Source organism: Vipera berus, assembly GCF_964194415.1.
Source record: "Vipera berus genome assembly, chromosome: 3".
NCBI lineage: Eukaryota > Metazoa > Chordata > Lepidosauria > Squamata > Viperidae > Vipera > Vipera berus.
The window spans coordinates 82,533,017-82,559,777 of record NC_138204.1 but is presented as its reverse complement, the minus strand read 5'-3'; the positions used below and the strand labels follow the sequence as shown (position 1 = coordinate 82,559,777).

General features: G+C 38.8%; 1 protein-coding gene across 1 annotated transcript in view; it reads right to left on the bottom strand.

Annotated features, from left to right (window-relative positions):
* The window catches only part of PKN2 (protein kinase N2), a 58,099-nt gene extending 31,607 nt beyond the window's left edge, over nt 1–26,492 (bottom strand). The window contains exons 1-2 of the mRNA XM_081325106.1: nt 26,372–26,492; nt 4,063–4,363 (exon numbers count right to left, since the gene is read on the bottom strand). Of these exons, the coding sequence (XP_081181232.1) occupies nt 4,063–4,363; nt 26,372–26,422 (352 nt within the window). The 5' untranslated portion in view covers nt 26,423–26,492. The remainder of the gene's footprint in view (nt 1–4,062; nt 4,364–26,371) is intronic.
* Between the last annotated feature and the right edge of the window lie 269 nt (nt 26,493–26,761).

The window sequence follows — 26,761 nt, the reverse complement described above, 5'->3', positions numbered from 1 at the left end:
CTTAGGCACAGAGCCTGCTGGGTGACTGAGGGAGTCACTCTCTCTTAGCCTCGACAAGGTAAAGGCAAGCCACTGCTGAATCATGTTAGCAAAAAGACTGCACAGCCTTATCCATGTTTATACCAAGACTAACTTGAAGGTAAAATAAATAACTGCACGTTAACAACCTCAGCTGTGACCTTAATTGATTAAAGTCCTCCCACCGGCTGTCAGTGCTGCCTGACACTGAAAAACCCTAATCAATTTCACACAAAGGGCTTGCAGTCGTGAGCCCAATAGGCAAACAGTCAACGCTATGTATATCGCAATTGGATATCTGATAATTATCATCTAAAAATGTGCTGGTTTGCTTTCTATGTGTCCTCACCATTGTGTGTCTGCTTACTCTCTTGTAATCCCTTCTCTTCCAATAAAGGTAAATACAAACATCAATTCTCTTCTTGCTAATTACCCTAATGCCAGGGTGAGCATTCCAAAGGGCAGGAGTGGGGAAAAGGCTGTAAAATTTGTCCCCTTTTCCCTGAAGCCTTTTGAGCTGGGTTCCAGAAATCTTTCCTGCCATTTAGGCTTATCTGACTGTTTGAGGGCTTACCCTTTTGTAAGGCAAAAGAAAACTGAAGTAAAATTGTAAGCATAGTTGTGATCATGTGATTGTTCAACTAGTGACAGCTTTACTTAACAACTGTGTTGCCAGTCCCAATTCTGGTTTCTAAATGAGTACCAATCTAGAGTGCTGAGTAGTAATTACTTCATTTCATTTCATTTATATTCTGCCAAAGCAATAGAGATTCACAGCAGTTTACAAAACCATTAACAACAACCATCCAGCAGTTTACAAAACATTGACCACATGGGCCCATTTTGGCACAGAGGTTAGAATGCAGTATTGCAGGCTAACTCTGCTCACGTTGCCAGGAGTTCGATTCCCTCCACCCTGACCGGCTCACGGTCAACAAAGTCTTCCATCCTTCTGAGGTTGGTAAAATTAGGACCCAGATTGCTGGGAAGCAGTATGCTGACTCTGTAAACACTTAGAGGGCTGTAAAGCACTACAGAGCAGTATATAAGTCTTAAGTGCTATTGCTATCCATATTTCATTTTAAATATAAAATGAAACAATAAAGTAATAGGAAGGAACATATACAACAGTAACAATTCAATCAATGCAAACAATTCAAAATGTTGTTGTTAGCTGCGAAGTCGTGTCCGACCCATCGCGACCCTATGGACAACGTTCCTCCAGGCCTTCCTGTCCTCTACCGTCTTCTGGAGTCCATTTAAGCTCACGCCTACTGCTTCAGTGACTTCATCCAGCCAAATTCAAAATAAAATATATTAAATATGGCATTAACTTACTATTCCAGTGCCACATTATCAAGAGACAACACTAGATCTGACCAAAATTTTAAATGGACAATGTTGTGCTTGGTTCAGTTTCAAGCTGTTTCTCCACTGCAATATTTGATCACAGTCACCTCTTCTGATCTTGCCCATGTGGGATCCAGGTCAGAAAATTTCAGCCTGGTTACTTACGTCTTCCACTTCCAAAATGACCTCTTACCTGGTCTACCCATTGAGCAGAAGCATTCTGGGGTGACAAATCTCAGAGCAATCTGATCTGACTATGCCAAAGGACTCATTCTTCTACCTTCCAATTTCAGATTACCAATCAGCTGATGGGACCTAAAACCCAGACCCAAAGTGTAATGGCATTTCCATCCCATGATGGATCCTAAACTTTCCCCAAAACCTTCTTCACACATATGGAAGTTTAAATTCTTCATTACCCAAAGCCCAGCCCTATAGTAAGTCCGAAGAAGTCAAGGAGAAGCGTGACAATGCAGCAAAATGAACTACACAAGCAGGATGCTAACTGTCCCACTAGCCCAACATTATACTGATCACCACATACATGGCAAGACCATGCGTTGTCATTAGGCCATCCTTGACACTACCTCCACCATCTAGAGATCAAAGCTGCTATAGGACAGAATTCAGTGAGAGTGACACTGACGCTCTTCCAAATCAAATCTCAGTGATTTAATATAAAAGGTGAAAATCTGATCTTGAAACCTACAGCAACTGTAAATTGGGAAGGTATTACAACACTATAATGAAGAAAGAACAAAGCGGTATATTTTAACTTCAAGGTAACCCTAGTATTGCCAATTTTAAGTAATTTTTGCCAATACCAGTTTTAGGTTATCGGCAGTATAGCAATAGCACTTAGACTTATGTACTGCTTCATAGTGCTTTACAGCCCCCTCTAAGCAGTTTACAGAGTCAGCATATTGCCCTCCCAACAATCTGGGTCTTCCTTTTACCAAACTCAGAAGGATGGAAGACTTGAGTTAACCTTGAGCCAGTCAGAATCGAACTCCTGGCAGTATTAGCTTGCAATACTGCATTCTAACCACTGTACCACTACGGTGCTTATCACTTCATCTTTAATGTTATCATCATTTATACTAATCTTTATGGCAGAAAGCATCAAGTATAGCTGTTTGGCTAAGAGTATAAATGTTTCAGACTGCTAATCTGTCAGCACACCATGAGTTCCTGCTTTTCTCACCATGGAATATTGATTGGAATATTGAGGTAAATCCCAGAAGACACTGTTGTCTTAGCTCGCAGAAAAATAACCTCATCCTACCAGCATGCCACAGTAAAAAGAAGTATGAAATTTGGGCAATTCCAAAGTTAATGATATTTACTTAATGATATATAGTTACTCCTCAACTTACTACTGTAATTGAGCCCAGAATTCAGTTGTTAAGTGATTGTGGTGATTAAGCACATAATCAGATTTCAGTATATGACAATTTTGCCGCAGTCATTAAATGAATGCCGTGGTTGTTGAGCAAATCAATTTTACCCAATGGGCGTTTTTGCTGGAAATAACTGCTGCAAACTGGCAAAAAAGTCAAAAATATATAAACAGCCAAAAGGTGAGTCAGCTGCCAGGTGCCCAAAATATGATCACATGATTACGAGAGTGTATTTGTGTAACTGTTTTAATATTGAAATCAAGTAGTCGACACATTTGGGTGAGTCCATCCTAACTCGTTTAATTTAGTGAACGGTGATTAAATGACTGTTCATAAGTTGAGGACTACCTATAGATTCAACAATGAACTTTACAAGTATAAAAATAAAAAAAATCAGAATTTGTAGAAAAGCAGTTTACTCAAATGCTGAAGTTCTGCAACTATTGATTTTCAGTATCAAAAACTTGACTAAATGATGAATGTAAGGAAAACAGTAGCATTTCTATCATATTGTATTACAGCAAATTAACATAATGTAGTCAGGGAACAAGACTGCAGAACTAAAATTCCATTTTAGGGGGAAATACTATGGAGTAAAAAATATTCTGCATATCATTCAAGCCATCAAATTATAGACCTGGTAACTGAAATACAGAACTATAATTAGCACAAGATGAATTCCCATCATTCTTCTAAATTTTGCTTTTAATATTATATCATAGCTAAGCATATTTTTAAGATTTACAAGCATAATCTCTCAAATCATATTTAAAGAACTGTTCTCTGTGGTGGCATCTCACTCTAGAACACTTTCTCCTCTGAAATTCTGGAGGCACCAAATATAACATATTCTAGTAGCCTCTTTGGCCAGCATAAATGGCGAAAGCATAAAGCCATATATATATATATATAGCATTTTATTGTTTTGAAGTATTCTGCTCTTTTTGCTGATAACCACTTTGAAATGCTTTGGTAGAGAAGTATCAGATATATTTAATAAAAGGCATAAATAATGATACAGAAGAGAGTTAACCACAAGCAGATGGCCTGAACATTCCAAATTCTGACGTTTCTACATATAACTAAGCAGACATGAGGATGACCACTTTTTTTATGTACAAACATCTGCAAGTAATGAATTGCAAATGTTGCTAAAATCTACAATATTTAAAAGCAGGTAAAATGTATAGGAATAATATATTCAAAACACTAAAGAAGGCATCTGTTTTCACCTAAATTGCTGCAAACGTTTAAGGCCTTTGTCAAAAAGAAAAAAAGAAAAACAGTTGCATACCTGTAACATCTTCAGGTTCTGCTACCACAATGTGAGCATTTAATTCCTGTAATTTATGATGCAATTCCTCTAGCTTCTTGTTTGATTTTTTCAAAATGTTATCTACATAAGCCAAGTTTTTTTTATCTGTAGTGACCTTCCTGAGGTTTTCTGCTCCTTCTTTGATTTTAAGTTCCTTCCTTATTTCCCGTTTAATTTGGTCCTTCACTTCATCCAAATTCTGTTGTACCATTGTGTCCGAATAGTCCAATTTCTGTCCAATGTTCACGTTCTCAGGAACAATGATATTTCGCACATCTCCCTATATTAAGCAGAAAAATATAATGTTAATTCGCTAGTTTGCAAAACTATGTGAATGTCTACTATTCATTTGTTTTCAGACATTCTTTACCCAAAAGTCACAGAGCTTCATATGCTGACTAACACTAATATAAATGTCGGATTTAGCGAATATGTTGTATGTCTGTTTTTAACCTAAATGCCTTAAAATTCCACAAGATTTGCAACACAGGAATTTTATTTTAATAACCCTGACAACCACAGCTTTAAGAATACAATCAATCCTACACATATCAAAACTAAGTCCCACTGAATTACCTGAGAACTTTTCCTAGTTAAATGTGTATACCATATCAACTTTAATACTTGTTGGGAAATAAACTTAAGCAATTATACTGTGTACTATTAATGTATTAAAGATTCATATTTTTTCTTTTTCTCCTGAAATATAAAGTCACATGTACTCAATTTTATAAAACTTTTTTTAGTCAGTTTGGAACAAAAATTACAACTGAATATCAAGATATTTCAGTATCTATGCCTAGTAAGTCACATATATGGACTAACCAAAGATATTTGGCTATTACTTGTTTTTGTAGATAACCTCAATCATACATAATTATGTGTATCTGTAGTTTTATCTCATTTATATATTACAAAGACAAAAACCATTTTTATAGACAATTCATTCTTTCATCTTCCTTCTAACTGTATGAGCACATACACACACTTACAGATAACAAATACACAGTCGAGTTATTATAAGACATTGGTGAAACTTGCCATATTTTTCAGATGTCAATTATCCATTGGTCCATTTAATACTGATTCCACAATGTTCAAAACACTTCCTGTCAAAACAGATAATTAAACTAAGAGCTGAAGTCCAAATCCTAAATAAAAATAAACCACTTTATAAGCTGGTTGGTAATGAGATCAAATCTGATTAGGAAAAGCAAGCACACATATAATCTTGTACTATTACAGGTTACTCACTGGTCTACTAAATAGTAATATGTCACTTGAGCTACTACTGCATGTTTTATACAGCAGGATGTTTGACCATTTGTTGATTTAAAAGAAGTATAAAATAACGTACATAAGTTTGAATTACAGAATTGTCTGCAAGAATGTGAAGGTTGCTTGCTGAATACTGTATAAGTGTATATGATGCACTGTAAGAATTGTGTAAGAATAAGTGAAATGCTTAGAGAATGATTCAACAGGCGGCAAGATAAGGAACATCCCCTTGAGAGTTTAATGTATTTATGGAAAAATGCATAAAGAATGCTTCTGCTAATGTTTGAAGGGTGTTGGTTGGGATTTAAATGCATGTATACTTTTGTATACAAATGACCTCATGTTGTTAAGCTCACAACCCTAAATAATTCTAGCAAATGTTAGATAGATTATATGTTGGAACAACGTGCCGAAAGTGCAGATCTGAAAATTTAAAGTATTGTTATCAAAGGGGAGGGTAACTGAGTTTAACAGAGAAAATTGAGTAAATATTGGAAAATTATACATAAATGATGAAAAAGAAGAGCAATTTGTGCCCTTGATAGAATGTTTACTAAAAGCAGGGAAATGGATGCAGAATTTTTAAACATACAAACAATATAAAAAAGTTAATGGATAATGTAAGGAAGATTGTGAAGATTGAAAGTTTGTTGAAAGAAGTATAACGTGTGGAAGGGTGTGCTTCTGTCCTTTCAAAATATGTAAGTGTGAATTGGGAATGTTAGGTGAAATGTAAAAAGTAGAATATTTTGGTAATTGAGCACTTAGAACAGGGGTGTCAAACTCAATTTCATTGAGGGCCGCATCAGCATTGCAGTTGCCCTCAGGGGGCTGGGTGGGTATGGCCAGGGTGGGTGTGGCCTACTGGGTGGGCGTGGCTATAATGCGTATGGTCTACTGGGTGGGCGTGGCCAGCTCTACATCATACGCATCAAGGGTGCCTATGGGGGCCTGGGCAGGAGTGGGACAGATTGAGGGTCTCTGGCAGGAGGAGGGTCTCTGGGCCGGGGCCAAGGCAGTGGGGGCCGTTCCCTCACTGTTTCCAGGATGGCTTCGCGGGCCACATGAAACCACTTCGCGGCCCGGATCTGGCCCCCGGGCCTTGTGTTTGACACGTCTGACTTAGAAGAACACGTGTGATAAAATAAGAAGAGACGGGATCAAAAATTAATGGGCACTGAATTAATGTACACTAAATACAAAACAGAGTAACACATGAAAGAATATGTTGAGGTAGTTTGACATTCTGGTGAGAATGAATGAGAAATTATAAAACAAATTATAAATACAGCAAGTAGCTAAGGAGAAAACCATTATTCTTCTATTACTAAAATTCTTTCCAAAGCCATGGTATTTTCTATCACGTAGTCTGTAATGCTACATTATTTGTAAAATTCAATCTAATGTAGTGGTTTGAACTTTATCTTGACAACTGTTGCAGTTTTTTTTTAAAAAAAGAAAAAGTTGTTTGTATATGGCTTGGACCTCCTTCTGATTCCAACGAGGCCTCCAAACCCTCTTCTCAAAACTTTGCTACACCCCCTTGCAATCCCCAAATATAGCAAGCTCTGTTATCTCCCACTAGTCACTTTATTCTGAAGGAAACCTTTTTTTTTTTAAAGAGCAGCTGGTTTTCCGGTAAGAAAATGGCAGATCCCTTTCTATGCTTAATCTGAAGGCTGGAAAGAAAAGAAAAAAGAAAAGAAAAATGGTTTTCTGAAGAAGAAACAGCTGCTGTCTACTGAAGGACTAATTTTTTTTTCTGAGCCACCTGATCTCACATGCCCTATATCAGGGGTCTTCAAACTTGGCCCTTTTATGACTCGTGGACTTCAACTCCCAGAATTCCTCAGCCAGGCAGGCTGGCTGAGGAATTCTGGGAGCTGAAGTCCACGAGTCATAAAAGGGCCGAGTTTGAAGACCCCTGCCCTATATCTATCTCAGTTCATAAAATAAATCAGAATGTATGTTACAAGTAGCTTCACTGACACTGTCTTCCTTTCCAAATTACTAGATCTAGCCTTGTTGCTGCTGGCTTTGAAGACGGGGCTTTCCCCTAACCTGGCTTTCAGCTAACTTCAGAAGAGAAACAGAAATGCCTAAAGAGGGAGGGGGGGGGGAAAACGGAGATTGCTCTTTCAGTTGTAAAAATCCCAAGAGAGGAAACCCTTCCGAACACTTCACTTCATAGTATTAGGAGGAAGGACAACAGATAACTGATCTTAAGTTCTTGAATGGAAAATGGGATATGAATCTAATAAACAAGGAAAATATTGGTGATTTAGTTTTTCTTTTAACTCCCTTCAGTTTCTGACCATCTTGAAAATGAGTTTTTTCCACATTCACTTTGCATTGGTCGAAAGTTAAAATAATCAGTAACCATAAAGAGAAGGAAGAGGGAATACTGCACCAACTAATGATTTAGAAATTAACAGATTTTCTAAATAAAATATTTACCCGCGTTTTGTATAAAATCAGTAAGCGCTTCTAAGCTGATCCTAAATGGATTGAATTTTTTTTATATATTCAATTTTATTTTCCCATTTCTTCCACACACAAGTCAACAAATATATCGCCATACATAAATACGTACACGTAAGTTTGGGTGCTGCTCGTCCATTTCCCCTTTCACTGTATCCACCCTCCTTCTCTTTTTGAATAAAGGGTTTTAAGAAAATTTGAGCGTCCCCCCCCCCAAATTTAGTGAATTCTGCAATAGCTTCTACTCATCTAGTAACCAGAAAAGGCTAGAGTCATCCAGCATCACCAGTGAGATATTTGGAAAATTTTGTATCATAAAACCAAACAATTACAAATTTATTGAGTATATTTTACATCTATCGGAAGTGGATGCCTGATTATAAAAAATACAATACCACCCCAAAATCAATAATCCACCTTTCAAATATTTGTTATATTTGTTAAACTAGTATGGGTTCCAAAATATTATACTCACTTGTCCAGTTTAGAAAAGATTGGATCATGTGGTTTGCAAAAGAACAGATCAAGTGGGAAATGAGATACCACTTACCGGTATATAGAGTAGTGCTTTGGGGCTTCTTCCTTTAAGAACAAATCATTTCCTTCTACATTTCATATGTTGTTTATGTGCTTATGTGTATAAAAGATTTTATTTAAGTGTTATCCACTCAGAGTTGGCAAAGGCTGCAGTGGGAAATAAATGTATAAAATATTGCAAGGCGCTTTATTCTCTATGCACTGAAAACTAGATAGGCAAGAGGAAGGAAAGGAAAATTATCCCAGTTTGGAGTAAATTATAAATGGTTTGGTTTGCGCAGCACATTAAACTACGGGGATTCATAATGTTCCAATCATAAGGCAGACATTTCATGTATTCTTAAGTTTGAAACCAACATGTTTTTTGAGAGTTTGTTTCTAATTCAGAATACATGTTTTGTCCCCAACAGGGAAAAATAATAATTATTTTGAGTATTCTCAGCATTCTGAGTACTGCCACTGGACTGTGTTTTGTGACAATCCAGTTTCCCCCCCCCCCCCAGTCTAGTAGTCTATAGCAGCAGATCCCAGTTATATTCCTGTTCTGATTAGCTAAGATGTGTAATGTAAAATTTTGAGTAGTACTAGTTACTGCCAGAAAAAAAGAAGATCCCACAAAGCTGCATGCCTGGAGTCCAACTAATAAATTACTTTTTAAAACCACTTTCATGAAAGAAAGCTAAGATTCGTGTGGATGGATTATATTAAGCTTCATTTTGTAGATAGTGTGCACAGTGAATCCTACTGAGGTTTTCTACATAGTACTATTAGTACAATATTGGTATGAGCTGTTAAACTCTATGCCTGTCTTGTTGTTGTAAGATTAATATTCTCTTATGTAATTAAGAAATACCAGCAGCTAGCAACACTATTATAATATGTGCAGGGGAAAAATCAGCAGAGAATCACACAAATTATTTTGCTAGGCTTGCATTTGGTAAGCAGCTACAAAAAGAAGATACATATCAAATCTGCTTATATTGCTTAGTAAATGGGAGGTCAGATTAGTAAAAGAGATTATATATAAAGACTGGTGAAGGAAATGATTTATTAAAATTGAAATGACAGCTGTCTGATTTTCTGTGATTTCAATGATAAGAGATAGCAACTCATTATAGACACTACCTCACCCTTACTTGTGGTCCTGGCTGAAAAACAAGTAAGTGGCAACTGGTCCTAAATTCTCAATGTTTTTTTCCTGGCTAGAGCACCATTCAGTTTTATTCCACCAAATGTACAGAAAGGATCAAACGAGACCGTTTTGTTTAAAGCTCATAACAAAATATATTTCCCTTTTTATATTTCTATATTAAATTATAAAGCGTGCTTCCCTAAGATTATTATGTGAATGCACATTAAGCTGAAATCAAGTCCAATGCGGCAGTGCAACCCTGAAAGAGAAGAGAGAACGCCTATTTCCGGCACATTATTTCTAGAAAGTTCGAAACCAACCAATAAATCTTTAACATGAATAATCATAACAATGAAGGACAGCATTTAGGCCACTGAGATGGACTCCCTTCTTTGTGGAGAAATCCAAATTAAAGCATCCCAGATAGCTTTCTACTCTGAAGATGCATAATGAGGTGGAGCCCACCACCAAGGTAATTGGTTCTATTGTCAAATTCCTCTCATTGCTTTTTTCCTAACATTTAGTTAGAATCAGCTTTCCTAAAGCTCATATTCACTATTCCATGATCTGCATTTGAGAACAAGAGAAAACAAATCGACTTGTCTTAGGTAATATCTATTCATGTTTTGGAAGAGTGCTATTATGCCACCCCAGGTATCCGTTCTCAAAACTCCTTCAATCCTTTTATATGGCTTCGTTTCTAATTCTCTGCTCAGCATTGTCATTCTTTGCACCCGTTCCAATTAGTTAGAATCTTTCTTAAAATGGGGTGCTCAGAACTGAACATAGTTCTTGAAGGGGGCTGACCAAAAGAAAAGAGAACAATTTATCTTCTATTAAGTCTGCTGCTGTTCACCCTGTTGACCCATGACTGTTGTGCTAGGTTTGCCACCAACCATATTGTAAAGTTCGCCGATGATACAACAGTAGTGGGCCTTATTCATGATGACAATGTGGAAGCTTATTGCAAGGAGGTTGAGGGATTGGTGAACTGGTGTAAGGAAAACAGCCTAGTTTTAAATACCAGTAAAACCAAAGAAATCATTGTCGATTTCAGAAAAGACAGGCACAGCCACACTTCCCTGTGCATTAATGATTCACCTGTGGAGATGGTTACCAGCATCAAATTCCTGAGTGTGCAGCGAACAAGTAGGCTGGCTTGGTCGCTCAACAGTGAGAAACTGGTGAAGTGGGCACAGCAGTGCCTGCACTTTCTGTGTCGCATGAGAAAAGCTCATCTTCCTTCCCCTGTCCTGACCACTTTCTACGTGGGGACGATCGAGAGCATCCTGTCATACAGCATCACAGTCTGGTTTGGAAGTGTCACTGCTTCAGACAGGAAGGTGGTGCAGAGTGGTGAGGATGGCCGAAACGATCATTGGCAGTTCCCTCCCTCCCATCCAGGACATAGTACAGAAGCGTTGTTTGAACAGGGTCCATAAGATTATCTGGGACACTACTCATCCTCTTCACAATCTGGGAGGAGGCTTCGTGGTATCCGTAGCAGAACATCCGGATTCAGTCACAGTTTCGTTCCATACAGCATTAACCTTGTGAACTCTCAAGCTTCCTCCTTCCGTTATATATTCAAGTTGGACAGTATTTAATATTGTTATGTATAGGTAGGGGTGTGGGTCTATACATATGTTGTATGCAGTATGTTTTGGGGGGGTGTCATGAATGTGTCTCACTTTGAGAGCGGGCAACTAAATTTCATTTTTGATGTGCGCCATTGTGCCCACAGTAAAAAATGACAAGATTATCTTATCTTATCTGGAAAATATACGTTGTTGATGTAGCCCAAAATTGTACTGCTCTTTCAGCCTCATTGTCCTTGCTGGTTCGTATTAAATTTGCAATTACTCTTCTGCAAGTACTATTACCAAGCCAGATATAACCCATCCTATGCTTTTTTGTTTCCTGAGTGAAGAATTTGGAACTTGTTCCTGAAATTTGATATGCTATTTTCAGCCCATTTTGCCAAACTATAAAAGCAATATCATTTTTTATTGCTGCATGTCAATAACCCATTCAGGTTTATATTTTGATGAGCGTAAGTTTCACTTCTTTATCCAAATAATAAATATAATAAACCTTTATTGTCAAAGTACAACATGTGTACATTGAGATTAGCTGAGCCTCCCCCCATGCTCTCCCCCCCAACACACAGTGACAACAAACCCTCCATCCCACCACACTATGTGAACCAACTACACCACACACCGGCCTCCCAAGTCAATTCTGCATAAGATTATGTCCCATTTAAAAGCCTAACAGCCCACGGATAAAAGCTATTTTTCAGCCTGTTGGTACGGCTGGCTATATTCCCATATCTCCTACCGGATGGTAGGAGAGTAAAGAGATACCGTCCAGGGTGTGAGTCATCCCTGAGAATCTTCCTCACTCTTCCAAGGCAACGAGCCCTGGCGATGTCATCCAGTGGTGTCAGGGAACAGCCCACAATGTCTTGTGCTGTGCTCACTACCCTCTGTAATACTTTCCTGTCCGCGGCTGTCAGACCAGCATACCAAACAGCAATACAGTACGAGTGGACGCTCTCTATAGTAGACCGGTAAAAGAGGGTCATTAACCGTTGTTCTACCCTGTTCTTCCGCAAGACCCTAAGAAAGTGAAGCCTCTGTTGGGCCTTTCTAGCCACCTGGGTTGTGTTAACTTTCCAGGTCAGATCTTCACAGAGGTAGACTCCCAGAAATTTAAAGGAGGAAACTCTCTCTACACAGTCCTCCCCGATGTAAAGTGGGGCAGGTTCCTCCTTTTTTCTCCGGAAGTCTAACACCATCTCTTTCGTCTTGCTGATGTTTAGGTGCAAGTTGTTGTTACTACACCATATGGATAGTTTTTGTACCTCCGCCCTATATGCTGTCTCATCCCCACCTGTAATAAGACCCACCACAGTTGTATCATCTGCGAACTTGATTATCGCAGTGGATGGGTCAGATGATACACAATCATAAGTGTATAAAGAGTACAGGCAGGGGCTAAGCACACAGCCCTGTGGCATGCCGGTGCAAAGCTTCAGGGGGGTGGACAAAGCAGACCCGACCCGCACTGTTTGTAACCGATCCCTAAGAAAGTCTTGAATCCAATCGCAGATGGCGGGGGAGAATTTCAAATCATCAAACTGCTGAAGTGTAAAGGATCCAGAACTGATCTTTGCGGCACCTGTATTCGATACCTTCCCCCACTCAGTGGATAACACTTTTGAAACCCTTTGAGAAGGATTTTGTCTCCTCTAAATAATATTCAAATAGAGTATAGTAAAAACATTTTGGAACTATTTCTGCTGAAAACAATAATCAAGAACAATATCCTTGATTGCAATGGCCCAATTCATGCAGTAATACTAAAGATCAACATTATGGAAACAGTTAGTCTGAAATTAATAGAGATTATGGTAGATTTCATTTTTTTATTTACACACATATATAAATTCAGAAAAGGAAAGAATATTAAATATGTTTGCTGCCTTGAATTATTTATAAAAACCAATAAAGGTAGGATAAAATTAAATTAAACACAGTGATTCTAAGGCAATTTAAGGAACCAAAAATGATTTTTATATTTTAAAAAAACCACATTCCTAGTTAACAAGGTTTCTTAAGCTAGGTAAATTTCAATAAGAACACTTCCTAAATCAAAATTTTCTGGAGAACTAGGTTAGGGTAGAGTAGGGCTTTTCAACCTTTTCACCCATTGTCCCACTTTTAGGATAAGGCAATATCCGAGTACCACCAGTGGCCCAGCAAGGTGTCAAAAACTTGACCCCCAAAAAGGGGGGGGGAAATGATAGTACAGGTACTCGACTTACAACAGTTCTCTTAGTGACTGTTTGAAGTTACAATGGCACTGAAAAAAGTGACTTATTAGCATCCCCAGGGTCATGTGATTTACATTCGGATGCTTGGCAACTGATTCATATTTATGATGGTCACATTGTTCCAGGGTCATGTGATCGCCTTTTGCAACCTCCTGACACACAGTTAGTGGGGAAACCAGATTCACTTAACAACCATGTTGCTAATTTAATCTCTTTCTCTATTTCTCTCTCCCTCCCTCTCCCTCCCTCCTTCTCAATTTCTCTCTCTCTCCATCCCTTTCTTTCTCTCTCCTTCTCTCCCTCCCTGTCTCCCTCTTCCTCTCTCCCTTTCTATCTCTCCCTCTCTCCCATTGTCCCTTCCTTCTTCCCTTCCTTCCCTCCTTGTCCCTTCCTCCTTCCCTCCCTCACTCTCATTATTGTTTCCTTCCTTCCTTCCTTCCTTCCTTCCTTCCTTCCTTCCTTCCTTCCTTCCTTCCTTCCTGTTAAGAAATCAACATGAGCTCATCATTGCTTCCTAACAATAAGGCCACTTAGGCATTCTGAGTCTCCGTTACCGGAAAGAGGCTGAAGAGGAAAAGGGACAGCTGGGGATGTCCTGAACTGTCTCGTGCTCACCTGCCTGCTTACTGGAGCTGCGCACCAGGACTGAAAGAACCACAACCCGTAACGGGAGGCAGCAGCCATGATGAGGCCACTTGGAAGTGTTTTCGTCTCTCCTGCCATAATCTCCCCATCTCTCTCTCACTCGCCCCCATCGTAAAATAACCCTCCCCTCCGCGGTGGCCCCCACAGCCTATGGGAGAGCAAGAACCACGGCGGCATACCCTCCTGCTCAGCACGAGAGTTTAACAGCATCACCCAATTACAAGCCGCTTGACAAGAGAGTTGACTGAAGGGACAGGAGGGGAGCGGCCAAGGGCTGCCCGTGTGACCTGCTGTGCTGCTTTCCAGGTGATAAGTGCTTCTTTGGGGCTCAGCAGACGCGCCAGGATCAGTGCTGCTTTCAGCCCACACATTTAACCCACCCAAAACTGTCCCCTTCCATTGCAGAAGAAAGGGGGCTTCAGGAACCAAAACAAAACAAACTGCTAGGATTTGCTAACCCGCCCGACACCCTCCTGGGTGAATTGCTCAAGCTAAGCGGGATGGCCACGAAGCACCATCAGCATGCAAAGGAAGAGGTGCTGCTTTTGAACAAACATTTTCCCCACCATCACCAGTGCGCCCGATCCAAACCCCCCCCACAAGCAAAGCGACTCTTCAGACTGGCCCGTTTTGTCCACAAGAGTCCCCTTTCAAAAAAGGATGTCAAAGCCCCCAGCGAACCACCCAGGTCACCTTTCCCATCTACGTAGGGCAGCTGCTCACCAAGAGACCCATGACATCCGTCCAGAACCTGGAGAAACTCTCGGGGATGCCGCTGCTGTGACCTGCCGAGGCTTGCTCCTCTTCCTCCTCCATTGCCCGCCGCCTCTCAGCCACAGTATGGCTCAGCACAGGCGAGTCTGGCACCGGCTGAGGGCGCCCCCGCAGCCTCAAAGCTCTCTCGCCTGGCCGCTAGTCCAGCCTTCCTATAGCCGGTCTTTTCTGGCCAGCCTCTCCAGCATACCACCGCCACATCTTTTCCCTGGCTCTCGCTCCCTGCAGGGATGATCTCCCCACCCCTGGGCAAGGGAAGGTGGGAGGCTGCGGGACCCTTTGGGAAATGCCCGCCGGACCTGGGCTCAGCTCTCCTTGGCGCGCCAGAGAGCCTCCCTGTCCTGCACGAACTTTGACAACGTCTTGCAGCAGCCAAGCAACAGGATGGCAGAGCCCAGCAAGGCGCGAACCACCTGCTTTCTGTGGAGGGGTGATCGCAGAAACCCCGCTTGAATGTTCGGGAGGAAAGGCAGGGCTCCCTCCCTTCTTTCGGCGAGCGCAAAAGACGTCTGGACGGAACAAGCCTAGCCAGGTTCTGCCAGCTGGAACTGGGCACCGGCTAAACGTTAGGTTTCCACTTGTCGGTACCCTCACCACCCCCAAGCGTGTTTTTTTTTACTAACCTGCTTTCAGCTGCATTCCGTTTCTCCGCTTCTCTGCCTTCGCCACATGTTTGTGGGACTATCGGTAAAAAAGAAAAAAAAGTTCCATGACACTTTCTAACTTCTCACGAGATCTCGTGAGAAGTTAGAAAGTCTCATGGAACTTTTTTTGTCCCACAAACACGCGACTGAGAAGCGAACGGAGAAACGGAACCCGTCCTACGCGTACCACCAGCCAGGTGCTCGCGTACCACTAGTGGTATGCGTACCACCAGTTGAAAAGCCCTGGGGTACAGTACTGTAATTCTGTTACTGCTATTGTATAAGTGGGAGTCAGAAACTATTTTTTTTCCTCATCTCAGAATTAAACGTCACCCTGACCTCCAAGGTCCCAATACATAATAGTATGTAATACAACATAATACACACATCTATATTACAGAAATATATTCCTAATCCAGATTTCTTCTTGTTTCATATGTTATCTATAGAAATAACTAAACTAGGACTGTACTGCCCTGGAGAAGCAGCAAATATATATACAGAGGAAGATTTAATTACAGGTCGTATAGCTAGTTAAGCAAGTTTGCAAGGGAAGTATGTATGACTCAGAACAAAGTTTATGCCACTACACAGATCCCATAGAAAGTATAGAAATAAATAATAAAGCTCCAACAGTTCAGGTGTTCAATGGACAAACTGTATAATAAGGTTGTGCAACACTTAAATTCAAAGGGAAATCTGTGTCTCGGAACATGCGTGGGTACATATGTAGCACCTGTTGATAATTTCTTAGACCAAATTAATCTTTTTTGAAGGTCATATTGCAGTGCATAAGCCCAGAAAAAGACACAGCTTCTTTAAGGAGTTGCTGACAAGTGTCACATGAGATCCTGTATATTCCTAAACTTCCTTTTCCCTTTGAATCTGAAACTCTGAACAGTCTTAACAAACACTATGAATCATAGTATAGTAGTGTGTGTGTGTGTGTGTGTGTGTGTGTGTGTATACACACATACACATCTGTATAAATCAAAGCAAATTAAAAAAAGAAGAAATATTTAACATTACTTATTACCGCCACTCCTTATTTAGTGGCTACCTTGTTCAACAACCTGTCACAAATACAACAGTATAATAAATTTTTAAAAAATCATTTTCTGAGGCATTTGTTACCAAATTTCCTGCCCATGACAATAAAAGCATTCAGTATGAAATCAATTAAGGTCTAGTCAGTTTCAGGCAGTAACCCCAGTGGGCAAGGTTTTATTCAACCAATTAAAGGGACATCATCAATGAACGGAAACGGCTTATGGACTTGGTATAAAAAAAGAAAATGAATTTGTGACATGGTTTTGATGTTTGGAAAGAATAGGCTATAGTAAGAATGGAATTATGATGCAGACTTAGAGAGAGGACTGATTAGGTTTGCCAAGAGGAAGATCACTTCTTTATTTTACACGCACACACACAGACACAAATTTTGTTTATTTTGTCTCCTCCTTTCCTTTTTCTTTCTCCCGTCTACTTTTTCAAAATGTATTTCTTATTATGTGAGATCTTTAAATAAAAGCTATTGCAAAACCTTTTAATAAAACCTATTAGCCGAGCGAGTGGAGCAGTCAGGCATAGGTCACTGTACCACAGAATTTTATCTGAATGGAATGGCAATGCTAATCTTCCCAATTAGCAACCATTTCATTTTTGATTTAAGGGAAAAACTGAAATTGCCAAACGCGAGGAAGGTGTACTGTAAGCCTTCTGAAGCAGATCAGGTCAAAAACAAGACACTACAAGAAATGCTAGTAGTGTGATTTATTGATATAGGCTTCTGAATTTTGAAAATTAAGAATTAAGACAATTTTCATCATCCTCTCCTGTCTTTCTAGGCTAAGCTGAAGTTTTTATAATGGCTGCCACCTATTTTCTTCAAAGCTGTCTCCATACTGCTCTATGAGTATATTCTCAAAATAAAGCAATTCCCTGAAGATTTATATACAGAAAATCTTAACAAAAAAATAAATAACTTGGTTACATTTTTTAAAGTCTGCTACTGTTTTCCTTTAGCTGTTTTTGCTTCCTAAAAGATTTTTAAAATAGTTTTAAAAAATATATTGACTAGTACTTTTCCTGCAATAAAATAGTATCCTATAATAGGGGATATAGACTGGGGAGAGGCTTTCCCAATATCTAACATTACTAGGATATTAGAAGAGCTGAAAGTGCTGCCACAAAGACGCTATGCCAGTGCTATGGAACTGGCTCCTTCCTGAGATTAAATTGGCATACTCTGATAGTTTTTAGAAAGTTTTCAAAAATTAAGCTTGTGCCTCTTTATTTTTCTCATTTTCATTTTGTTTTTGTGATTTGGATTTTAACTGTTTTAATTGAAATATTGTAACTTCCAAGAGGTGAGAAGATACAAATGGAATAGTTGTTATTACCCGTACTACCAATAGCAACATTTCCAGTAGAGGTTGGTACAGGTAGTCCTCCCTTAACAACTGCCTTGTTTAGTGACTGTTCTAAGTTATGACAGTTCTGAAAAAGGAACTTTACGACCAGTCCTTACATTTGCAGTGGATTTACAGTGTCCTCGTGGACATGAGGACAAAACTTGGGCTCTTACAATCTTCCCACCTTCCCACAATTATGCGATCACGATCTGAGTGCCTCAGAAATGGCTTCTGACAAGTAGCGTCAATGGAGAAGTCGGCAGTAAAATTGCAAATTGTGGTCATGTGAAGTCTCACTTAATGACCATAGGTGGTTTGCTTAATACTGCAACTGACATAGCCCAAAATGTAGATGCTGACTCTGAGTTTGAAGAAGATACTCCCAGCAGAACTTGTGGAAAATCAGGCTCAGAAGACACAAAGCCAAGCATCACATGAGGCTGATCAAAAACAGGCATCACCTGGACAGCCAGAGTGTCAGATGAAAATGATGTAAGGCCTCCCCAGCCCCCACACCCAGCGAGTAGAAAGAACAGAGATGAGACTTCTCTAATTTTTCCCAAGGCCTTTTGCCAAGGAAGGGAATAAATTTCTTGATCAGCAACAGCTGGCTGCAGCCTGATTTAAAAAGGCAGCCCTAACCCAAATTCCTTTGCTTAAAACAACTGTCTGATTTCTGGTGTACATGTGATAATTTGGGTGGATTCTTCCTGTAAAATTCAGATCTCAGAACTGGCTGACAAATCTGACCCAACTCTTGGAATCTTGGACTGATTTTGGACTACTTTTCTGCACACTCTTGTTAAAAAGCTAATTATTCAAACAAGCGTCTTTCAAAGATTCTGTTTTGGTTTGCATTCTTTCGTTATCCCTTTGACCTTGCATGAACTGTGAACTATCAAAGCAACTACTGTGAGTTATCATTTGAAATCAAAGGAAGGATGATGGCAGAAGTTATAAGGTTATGAGTGTGTTGCAGTCATGATATCTTGTTTAAGAATGGAGTTGCCAAGCCCATTTATGGTCATTAAGTGATGACTACCTGTATTAAATTACCTACAGAATCACTGGGTTGAATATATCAGAAAAATATGACCTCCATCAATTATAGCAGCTCCAGGTATAACCTCATAAGTATTGTAACTGAAATTATACCATTAGATCTTTTTGCAAATTAATCTTACAGTTCTTAAATCACTAACCTGTTAACTAAAGAAGGGCTGGAATATGTCATAACTCATCCTGTATGATTTTCTATTCTCACATTATCTAAACTTATCATATTAAGCATTTGCCTAACAATGTCAAAAATTTAAATTATAGCTTTCTATGAATAAATACATTAATATATATAATGCATTATTTTAATTTTTCTTTAATAATTTAAGAAATGAATCCATTAATTTTATTACTTATTATCCATTTATTCTAAAAATGTAAAAAAAAGAATAAACTATTAAAGAAAAAATATACCAAGTGCTTTACAATTTGGGATATACATAGTGTGGGATGGAAAAAATAGTAATTAGTTCATACTTCTTGCTACTGAATATACCACAACCGACTGGATTCACCCAAAACAATGAACCTAAACCTGCTTTACAAATCATATTATAGCTTAATGCAATGTTTGTATCTTCCGCCATTATCTTCCATAATTTAAGCAATCAAACGTGTCAGTGGTCAACTAGAAAGGTTTTGTTCATTGATTACTTTAAGAATCTAGAGTTGTGGACCAAGATACTTGTTTCGGAGTTTGTAGAATTAATTAAATTAGTAATCTACCACTTTCTCACCAGAAAAAATAATAATTTCTCCCAAATATTCCATTTTATATTCATATGTCTAATGATTCAAGCTGCAACCAGAAGAGTAATACCCACTTCTACGTATCAGTATAAATATTCAGGTGTGTTCACCTGGGATATTTTCAGTCTTACCTCAGCAATGCATCAGACAAACTGGATACCCTTAAATGATTTGTCCCTGCTTATTATGACTTTATTATTTTTTAAAAAGGTCAACTCCTTCTAGGCAAGAACCTGTTTTTTTAATCACACTTATTCTATGGAAAAAAAATACAATCTGTTATTTTCAGAGGAAGAGCTGGAGAACGTTTATATGTCCCAATGAAATGAGAAACAAGTAGTATCTATTTGTCAACTAACCACTGTATCAATGAAGTGCAAAACAGCCTTTCCTAAATGCCACATCCATAGATCAGGAACACTAGAACACCTCACAAATCTCTGTATCTTTACATCTGTTGGTAGTTAGGAGAAAGTAAGGTTTGGCTAGGAGGCTGGCCAAATATGACCAATTTGCCCATAATTCACCACTGAAGATTTCAGCAGAGTTCTTAACTCCAGCCTCCTGAACTGCAGCTATGGAAGGGTGTCTGGTAATATCTCATCCATTACACTACCCCTTTTAATCATCTTATCATATACTAGAGTCTCCTTACACTGAGAGATAGACATGCTGCCAGTTTTTTTATTTCCTTGTGTTCCCCTTATCTTTGCGAAACACACTTGAAACCATTCATTGACACCGTTAGCACATTTGCAACCTAAAATGATTATATACTAAAAATATTTTTAAAGTTTTCTAATTAATAACATACATGTAGAAAGGATATGGTAAAACGTTTGATCCTTGTTGAAGGAATATGAATTTTTCTCAGCTAACCCAAAGAATGTTGTAGAAACCTAATAAGAATTGTAGAGTTTATCTGTAGGTTAAGTATAAACCAACTTGCTGTTTCTTTTTAAAATTTATGTTCTCAGGCACTTTAGATATTTGCTGAGAGATATGTCAGTTTATCATTCACTTTTTCCAGTTTTTCTTCCCAAATAGGTTACTATTAATCATTTCACTTCTTTACATGAGGCAAACAAGCTTAACTAGCTCAGCTCTGAAAGTTTTATAATTAAATACAGATAATAAATGTTTGGTTTTAGTCATTTGACTGTCATCTTAAAACTGTTCTACAGATAAAACACAAATGTGTACGAAGCCTGTAGTGAGGAAATACTGACTGATACAGAACTACATAGATTTTTGGCATGCACAAATTCAGGTATGGATATAAACAAACTCCCCCAAATTATAAAAATTATATAAATAATAGTTTTGATTCAAGATATCTTCTAATTGTTCAATTAGAACTACTTCCTATGTCTTCTCCACCAGCTGTTCAAGGAGCCCCAAGTTTTAGGCAGCAGTGGAGAATGTATAAAGGCTGCCTTGAAGTGGAGACAGAATAGCAAAACCTAATTCAACAATCAAATTTATACTTGTTGATTTCAATTACATAGCTACAACATGATAGAAAGAAAAAACAGGTCTCTCTCAAATCTTTAACTAGTTTAGTAAACCATATTAATTTCACTTTACCTGATGTGGTTATTGTTTACCAATCATTACACATTCCTAATAAATGTGAGACACTTAAGTTACTTGCTGAAATTTGCAAATATATTTAGCTTATTTATGGACAGTACTGACCAGTCCTGGGACTGATGTTTACATTTTGTTTTATGCATTTAAAAACTTTCTTCTTTTCAAGGAAGAGACTATGATTCAACGGAAGCTTCAGCAGAAAGGAGATGATTTTCATGGATTTTTCATTGAATGTGCAATTCTATCCCTACACTATCATCCATTCCTATAGAACTTTTGGAGCAGATATTCAGAAACACAAGGGGAGATAAATATAAACTAAATTTTATCTTAGTCCTCCACTGGCAACAGCACAAAGAGAGATCTCTCCAGAATAGCTGCTCCTGCCAATAGAGTGTTAAGTAGAATCCAAGTCATGGGACAGCATTTATAATCTTAGCCAATGATATTTTCAAGAATCTACAGTAAATGCTTCCAAGAAACTTTCTATTGTAATGTTCATTCACAATCTTTATGTTTAAAATAGTTCATTGTTAATACTTTGCATTTAAAATTCATGATGTCAGAAACAAATGAAAGTAGATAATTTTTTATCGTTAAAAAGAAATGAGGAAAAATCTAACTGATAAAAGTATCTGGAGTTTTCCAATCACAAAACAGAAAGAGACAATTACCATATTGGGTTTAAGATTCAACTTACCAAACAAACAAACTTTGCTATCAAAGAAAACATGTCTCCATTAAAGGAGATTACAGAGCTCTACATGGGCAACGATTCAAGAACTACAGAAGTAGTCTGGCATGCTTGATTTACACTACTCTTACATTTCCAGGGCTGCTTCTAACTTTAGAGTACATCAAACGTCAATATAAGTTTCTAAATATCAGATTCTATAAATAGCATGTCATAAATTAAAAATAGTTAACCAAGAACTAATATTAAACACATATAAATTTTATTTTATTTCTCTATAATGGTTTAATATAGTATAATATTTAATTTCTATAATATTTAGATTGCCATCACCTAGCTATAATAACTGCAAGAAGAACTTCATTTTGTTTTTTTAAAGAACACTTATTATTTGGGCTCACCAATTATTTTTTTCCTTAGTTGTTAAACTAACAAGACAGCAGCCATACTTATTTCCAACATGATATATACATGTTAGAGGAAGAGTCTCCTTATTCACAACCCATCTTTAATCAATCACGACAGTTGGGATCTACATATCTGTCTTCTTCAATAGATTTGTGCCCATTCAATCCTTTCTCATGTAGGACCAAGTTGAAGTCCATGAGTCATAAAAGAGCCGAGGTTGTCTACCCCTGGTCTAGGGGGTCAGATGATGTTGGTGTACAACAAGTAGATCCTGTATTATCTCTACAGTAACATTTTGCAGCAATATTTCACCATCCAATTAAACATCGTACATAGTCCCAACACAAATATGCATTTAGCAAAGTTTGTATATATCAAACATTTGAATGAATGGTATCTATCAAAAGCAACATGGATAACAATAAGCGGTCATTCACTCCTCCTGGAATTCAAAAATAACACTGAATGCAACATAAGCTATTGTAATATATTAGACAAAATGTACTATATAGCATAATTAAGTGCCTACACAATTTACAGGCTTATAAACATTCAGATGCCTGATAAGTAAAAAAATAAATAGAAACAAAAATTTATATACCTTTCGTGTAATTAAAGTGTATGGAGAGAAAATGTCCACGTTTGACACACTGCAACTCATTTTTTTGTTATACAAACAAGTTTTAGTACTCAAATAATATTTGGGGTGGTGGGGAGATGTTTTAAAGGTCACTGTTAACCTTCAAATAGCCAGACCACAAAGCAATAACAATATATAATAGAACTCTGGACATGTTATGATTTTTTTTCTTGAGCTGCTTTATGTTATTTTATAAAAATGATATATATATATTTAAAGAATTTAAACTGAGAAATGAAAAATTAGAAACAGGAGCTCTACCCACTGATTACTAAATATGTAGATTCTTTAATAATGTGTAGATTCTTTAATAATGTCTCCCTTAAAAATGGACAGCAAAAAAGGCCCTATTGAATTCTTTTGATGTTTCTCAGCTACTGAATTAAATTTTGCTTTCAGAGAAAGATTACAACTTATGTGTAAGAGGTAAATGCTCATAGAATCTTTACTGTTATTTACACTGGGGAGGTTTGCTGGGCATATTAGAAGGGGAAAAAACCCTATTTGCAGAATTTCTCTTTTTAGATCAGGGTTATGCTCTATCAGAATATAAAATTCTTGGGCCCCAAATTCCCAAGCCCAAGTGAAAGTGAACAGCAGAGAACATGTGAATTCTGCTACTAGCTTTCAGTCCAACAACTGCTTCTATTGCTAGAATATAAAATGGTTATACTTAGGCTAAATCTCCTTATCAACCTTATCCCTAAGTTCACATTGTTAGACAAGAAAGCAAACTGTTGCTACTGATCATTTGCCATTCCCTATTATTCCCTGATGTCCCAACCACCTTTGCAGTGAATTTGCTATGATCAACTCTTTTGGATTCCCCATTTATGGGGGGGGGAAACCCAACCAAAATGTTGTCACATAGATCAGAGGTCCCCAACCTCTGAGGTACCAGGGAGCAGTTACGTGGAGAAAGGTTTTTCCACAGACCAGAGGGGGCACAGTTTTGTGTGCTGCCTGCATCCTGCAGATGGGGCTTTGCTTATTTGTGTGGACCGGTTGCTGGCATGCCATGGCCCGGGGGTTGGGGACCCCTGACATAGATTAAGTGAGGATGATGTTACTTAGGGAAGAATAGCAGTAACCATTGCTGTACTTCTTACCACTTCAAAAAATTAACTTTATTATTCTTATAATAATTTGTTAAAGCAAATTATTTTTTTCTAAAACCTAGTAAATTAAGCAAATATTACAGAATTACTGTTAATTCTATTTTTCAATGGATAAAAAATCATTCCTTAGATCCCCAAATCTTCAGTAATCTCAGTGACCATATGCATGGAACTTTTTATTCTCTGATTTTTTATTCATTTTTATATCCTGAGATTAGTATGTGTAAAATACCACCTAATTCAACAACGTGTTATCAGCAAAACTGCTCAATTTTCACAAAAGTTTTAATTTTTCCATATGGTATGGTCTTGTGATGGAGAATAAACCAAATATTTTTGAGTTTGTTCTTAATTAAAAAAAAAACAATATCCATCATAACGCAAGTACTATAGTATATATACCATAAGCAGTTCAAAAACATCCAACATTTGTTTAGAGTAGGCTGACAGGTTAAAGAACATCATAGCCATTTCTTCACACCCTAGGGCAATGGCTATATTCCAGTTATCAGCCTAATCTTTGCCTTTCTATCATTTGCCCATTATAGGGTATTATTAACATTTCATACAAGTAGTCCTCGACTTACAATAGTTCATTTAGTGACTGTTCAGTTACAACGGCACTGAAAAAAGTGGCTTATGACCATTTTTCACAGTTACAACCTTTGCAGCATCCCCATGGTCAGGTGATCAAAATTCAGATGCTGGCAATTGGCTATTTATAACAGTTGCTGTATCCTGGAGTCATAATCACCTTTTATGACTTTCTGACAAGCAAAGTCAATGGGAAAGCCAGATTCACTTAACAACCAGGTTATTAACTTCATAATTGCAGTGATTCACTTAACAACTGTGACAAGAAAAGTTGTAAGATGGGGCAAACTCACTTAAGAAACGTCTCGTTGAGCAACAGAAATTTTTGATACAAGATTTTTTTTAAAATCATAAACTTTAAGGACACTTGTTCAATGTGAAGAGTTATTTAAATTATTAATGCAATCTGGAATAAAATTAAGTCTTACGGTTGGTAAAAATCAAGCTTTCTAAATCAATGCCGTTCTGAGTACTAAGGTATCATCAGCTAGGAATAAATTTATTTGCCACCCATCTCTGCACTGACTCTTGCCGTCTTACAATATTATGAGATTTGAACGGAGTTGAATCTAAATTTGAAAGATCACATTATTGATATACATTCAGTTGGTTTACAAAACTTGTAAAATTTCCACAAGTGTTTGTCTCAGTTGAATACTGTGGAAGGAACGGGATGCTGCCACAACTCTGAAAATGTTTACCGGAAAACTGCTGCAAAACCTAAACAAGAACATACTGTTGCACATTTCTGTCCTGCCTACAGGCAATTAATTTGGTCTCTGTAAGAAAAGAATGAATGACCAGATCAGGTTGTTGGTTGTTTTTTTTGGTTTGATCTGGAATACCTCTTCTTATATTCCTAAATTAGGAGATGCACGTTAAACAATGGCTCTAATCATTTCCCCTCCATCGCTTAGCTATTAGATCAGCTTTTTCCTAACTCTTGCTTTCTGGATGTACTGGATTGCAACTCCATCATGCCCAGCCAACAATACTTGCTGGTAATAAAGAGGGGCTGAAATCCCAACGTATCTGTTCTTATTCCTTCTATTCCTCAAACGGTCAAGATAACGTGATACCCAACATTTTTAAAGGGGGGGAGGGGGGGAGGAAACAAAAACAAAAAACGGTGGGTACCAAAATCCAGTGCAGCTTTTACCATTTCCCTGGTTAAGAATCCTCCTAAGCTGAAAAGAAAGTCCGGGCAGGATGGGGAGAGAGGATTTTTTTGGGGGTGGGGTGGGGGGTGGGGTGGGTTGTTTTGTTTTGACATGAAAAGTTGTACTTGCAATGAAAAGAAACCAGGAAAAAGAAAGGCGGTGGGGTTGGGGGGAGGACTCCAGGGGTCTTTCGACGCAGGGCAATCCGGGAGGCAAGGCTACTACTACTCCCTCAAAGGAGATTAAAGTCGAGGACGGAGGGTGCGCCAAGCCAGGCGAGAAAGGGGGCCTGGCTCCACCGCCCCAGTCAGGAGCTGAAGAAGGTGGGAAGGGTGGGGGCGGGAAGGAAGGAACTTTTTGGATCAGGGGAAGGTAGGAAGGAAAGAACTTTTTGGACTAAGAGAAGGAAGGAAGGAAGGAACTTTTTTGACAAGAAGAGGAAAGGAAGAGAGGGAGGGAGGGAGGGAGGGAGGGGAGCTGCCCTCTTCCCCCCACCCCCGCTTCCATTTCAATTTTTTTTCCCTTTTACCTGCTGCAGCTCCGTGAAGAAAATCTCCCTCTCCGCCGCGTTGGACGCCATTGCTATTGGGTCTGGGCTTCGCACCTGGACACCGCCGCCGGGGAGGCGGGTCTGGGCCAGGAGGGAGGGAGGGAGGGAGGGGGGGGGCTCTGGCTCGCACTCTCGGGCTGCCGGAGGAGCAGAAAGCCACGAGAGTGTGTGTGTGTGTGCGTGTGTGTGTGCGCGTAAGGGGGGGTGTTAACCCCCTCGACTTAGATTCCCATGAGGGGAAGGGAGGGGGGGGAGTTTCACGTCGGGACGGGCGTCGCGGTCGCTCCCGCCCACCGCCCGCGCGGCCCTCCCGTTTTTCTCCTCCCGCCCACCACGCGCCGACTCCTCCTCCCTAACTTGGGCGCCGCC